Raw genomic sequence first — 3,751 nt, forward strand, 5'->3', positions numbered from 1 at the left:
GGGTGATGGCACAGGCCACATCGGACCTCCCTGGAAAGGCGAAAGGCTGGGGGGCTGCTGGGCTGGGGGCATTGGGGGTCCCCAAGCAGGGAACAGTGGGGCTCGGGGCTCCCCAGGCAGGGGACTTGGGTGTCCCCAGGCTGTCAGGGAGGAAGCCCAGCATCGTCCCGGTGCCCCAGCCGGGAGCGTGGCAGCACAGACACCCCACAGCCCTCACCTTGCCGCTGCGTTGCAGTCGTTTGCAAGCGTTTCTTTGGCATTTCCCCCTCAAAAGCTGGTGGGAGGATGTGCTGGAGCTCTGCTCCCTCCCACGCTCCTGCTGACACTTTCCAGGTACCCTGCTGCAGAGGCAAGGGGCTGGGCTCCGTGTCAGCCACCCCTTCGGTCCTCTCAGCTCGGCCAGGGGACAGCAATAGCCTCATTCTTTTTTAGGGAACATGATCTGGCCCTCTCCAGCCTCTGGGTACCACTGTGCCTCTTGGCTTCGTCCCCAGGAGTGAGGCATAGCCCATGCAAAGAGGCGAGGGGATGGTAAACTCCACGCTACCTCCGTCTGCGTGGAACTCTCCCTTATTGAATCTCATTTAATGGGCTGCCCGCACTGAATCCACTTACAGCCCATCCACTCATTAGTGTCATACAAATAGAATGAAATACATGTAAATAAAGACCTTCTGCCTTGCACGCAGCTGTTTTGGAGCAGAAGTGATCCTCGCCTCAGTCTTTTTCCCTTCCTCTCTCACGCACGCAGCAGAGCTGGGGCTTAATGAACTAGATGTGACGCGAACAGAGGCAGCGAGAGCCACCCGCGCTAGAGGAGGGCAGGGAAATGAGGCCGAAGAGAAGGTTAGCTCTGCGTCTGAGGAGCACATCTGCTCTGCCTGCGCTCAGAGACCCGGTCTGGGCTGTCAGCGTGATGCCACCGCTGGTCCCTGGCTCCTCAGTGTTGCTTCTCTGAGGATCCCGTGGGCTCTGCTGTAGCCCCCTTGCCCCCTTGCTGTGCCTGGGTGTCCAGCACCTCTGGTGGGGTCTTACTGGGTTGTAATGGCTATCCACAGACCTGGCTTTTGGTGGAGGGGGATGCTGAGCTGTGCTGCTGGTGGGAAGCACAATGGGGAGAGGGGCAGGAGGGCTGAGACGCAGCTGAGTAGAGGTTTCTAAGTAAACTCTGCCTGGCTGGACACGTCTGTGAGCTTTCTCCTCTATCCTGCAGCCACTGCATCCAGCAGATCCTGGAGGCTGTCCTGCATTGCCACCAGATGGGGGTGGTCCACCGGGATCTGAAGGTAGGAGCTGCATGGGAGGGAGGATATGGAGACCCCATCTGTGATGCAAATCCCTGTGGAGCCAGGTCCGGTGTCCTCCAGAGCAGCTGAAACAGCAGGGAGGAACACTATGTAGGGATCCTGGAAAGCCACGGACCAAAGACCAGCTCCAGGGTGAAATAACACAAGGGAGAGGGGGTAGGGAGGTCCTTGTAGTCCGTGGTCCTCTGAGGATCCAGGGACACTGGGACACACAGCTGGACAAAGTTGGGGAGCACTTCCAGAGCTCTGACTTCCTCTGTGCTGTGCTGGGAAGTCCCCCACCCCATGCCAGCTCCTGGGGGACTTTGCCTGCTCTCCAACCCCCATGTCCTCCTGCAGCCCGAGAACCTGCTGCTGGCATCCAAGCTGAAAGGTGCTGCCGTCAAACTGGCTGACTTTGGCCTCGCCATCGAGGTGGAGGGGGACCAGCAAGCGTGGTTTGGTGAGTAGGACCGGGGCATCCTCCAGCCCTCGGTGGCATGTTTGGTCAGGGGAGGCTCCGGGAGGGACACGCATCCCCAAGAACTGCACCCCAGGCTATGGGATGCCCAAATGGGAGCATTGTGGCAGCACCAGCCTAGGAGGCACTGTGGGTGTGTGGGAGTTCAACGGCTCCAGCTGTGCTCCTGGAAACACACGGTATCAATCTAGGACACAAACAGCTCCACAGGGACTCGGTGAGTCACCAAGATGTTCAGGTGAGCTGGACAAGCTGATGGCAGGGGCAGATCAAGGAAGGAAAGCCACATCCAAGTGCTGGAGGTGCACACCAGAGCATCCCAGCCTTCTGTGTCATCATGGGATTTGGATGCTGCCGCTGGCAGGAAGCCATGGCTTGCTCTGCTCTCAGGAGTCGCAGGAATTTCTGGAAGGAGAGAGCCTGTCCTGCTGGCTTGGCATGTGCATTCCCTTGGGATGGGAGTTGCCTGCTGGTGGTGCCTGACGGGCTCTCTGTTCCAGGTTTTGCTGGCACCCCGGGATACCTCTCCCCTGAGGTGCTCCGGAAGGACCCCTACGGCAAAGCCGTGGACCTGTGGGCTTGCGGTAAGTCAGCCTGGGCTGAAATGCGGGGAGCTGGCTGGACTGGGCTGTGTGGGGTGAGACAGGGTGTCGACCCAGTGTGTCTTGAGTCACGGCTTCTAGACACATCTCGAGGAGGTCAGGGATGAAGATTTACCCAAGTGGTGGCACCTGGGCTGTCCCTACAGCAGCACTCTCTTTCCCAGTCCAGTGGCACCCTTCCCTGGAGGAGCAGCCTCCTTGTCATTCACCCAAAGCCCGCAGGCAGGGGAGATGACAGCTCTTCTGCACTGAGGCTGTGCGTGGTGGCTGCCAGAGCCACGTGTCCGGATAAGCCACATATCTCCCTGGCCGCTGAGCACGTTGGCATGGAGCTGGTGCCACCAGCAAGCCTCTTGCTTTTTAATCAGTGAACAAATCCTCCCATTTCCCTAATTTCTCAATTTCGCTGCTTGAGCTGGGCCAGTCCTCAGGTTGGCTCTGCTCATACCTCCAGCAATGAACTCTGCCCACTGATCCCATGTCTCTGCTCCTTCTCCTGGGCAGGTGTCATCCTCTACATCCTGCTCGTCGGGTACCCGCCCTTTTGGGATGAAGACCAGCACCGACTCTACCAGCAGATCAAGGCTGGGGCTTACGATGTGAGTGGGTTTGCCTTGCTCCCCCCTGTCATGGTCTCCCCTCTCTCCTGCTGACCCTCTCTGGTCACAGAAGGCTGGCCAAGCTGCCATGCCCAAGTGCACACACTGGCACTTTTTCCGTCCCTTTTGCAGGACAGATAGTCTTGTCCCGGGCCTTCCAACTTTCTCCCTCCATCCCTGCTCACTGGTAGCTCTTTCCAGTTGCTGCTGTCTCTCCAACCATGCAAAGGGTCGCAGGAGAACCAACGTGCCAAAGTGCTTCTGCTCCTTCCATCGCTCCTTGCCCCCTCTCACCTTGCTCCCTTTGCTCGGCAGTTCCCCTCCCCGGAGTGGGACACGGTCACTCCTGAAGCGAAAGATCTCATCAACAAGATGTTGACCATCAACCCATCCAAGCGCATCACGGCAGCGGAGGCCCTCAAGCACCCCTGGATATCGGTGAGTCTGGTGGCACTCACGAGCTGGGGTCGAAGGTCTAGGGTTCCGTAAAGGGGCAACATCTTGTTACCAAACATGCTGTCTGCCTCCTTTGCCATCCTGGGAAGATGGTTTCCTGGCATGGATCCTCCAAGTGGTCCCAGAGCAGCCTTTTCCTTGAGGCTTTACAGCAGGGAAAAGCCTGGAGTGTGAATTCAAACAGCGTGTCCCGGGGGGGCTGGGGGTGGGAGGGACACTGCGTTCCCAGCCCTGAGGGGGACAGGCTGGGTGCTTGGTGTCATGCTGTGCTGGGGGAGGCCTTTCCTTGGGGAAGGTGGGAGCAAGCTTGTGTTTATCTGTCCGTCC

General features: G+C 58.8%; 1 protein-coding gene across 1 annotated transcript in view; it reads left to right on the forward strand.

Annotated features, from left to right (window-relative positions):
* The window catches only part of LOC104507082 (calcium/calmodulin-dependent protein kinase type II subunit alpha-like), a gene marked incomplete at both ends in the record, with an annotated part of 4,219 nt that extends 813 nt beyond the window's left edge, over positions 1–3,406 (forward strand). The window contains 5 exons of the mRNA XM_010148252.1: positions 1,214–1,286; positions 1,647–1,749; positions 2,268–2,351; positions 2,874–2,968; positions 3,284–3,406. Of these exons, the coding sequence (XP_010146554.1) occupies positions 1,214–1,286; positions 1,647–1,749; positions 2,268–2,351; positions 2,874–2,968; positions 3,284–3,406 (478 nt within the window). The remainder of the gene's footprint in view (positions 1–1,213; positions 1,287–1,646; positions 1,750–2,267; positions 2,352–2,873; positions 2,969–3,283) is intronic.
* Positions 3,407–3,751: the final 345 nt, after the last annotated feature.

Source organism: Eurypyga helias, unplaced genomic scaffold, assembly GCF_000690775.1.
Source record: "Eurypyga helias isolate BGI_N326 unplaced genomic scaffold, ASM69077v1 scaffold30313, whole genome shotgun sequence".
Taxonomy (NCBI): Eukaryota; Metazoa; Chordata; class Aves; order Eurypygiformes; family Eurypygidae; genus Eurypyga; species Eurypyga helias.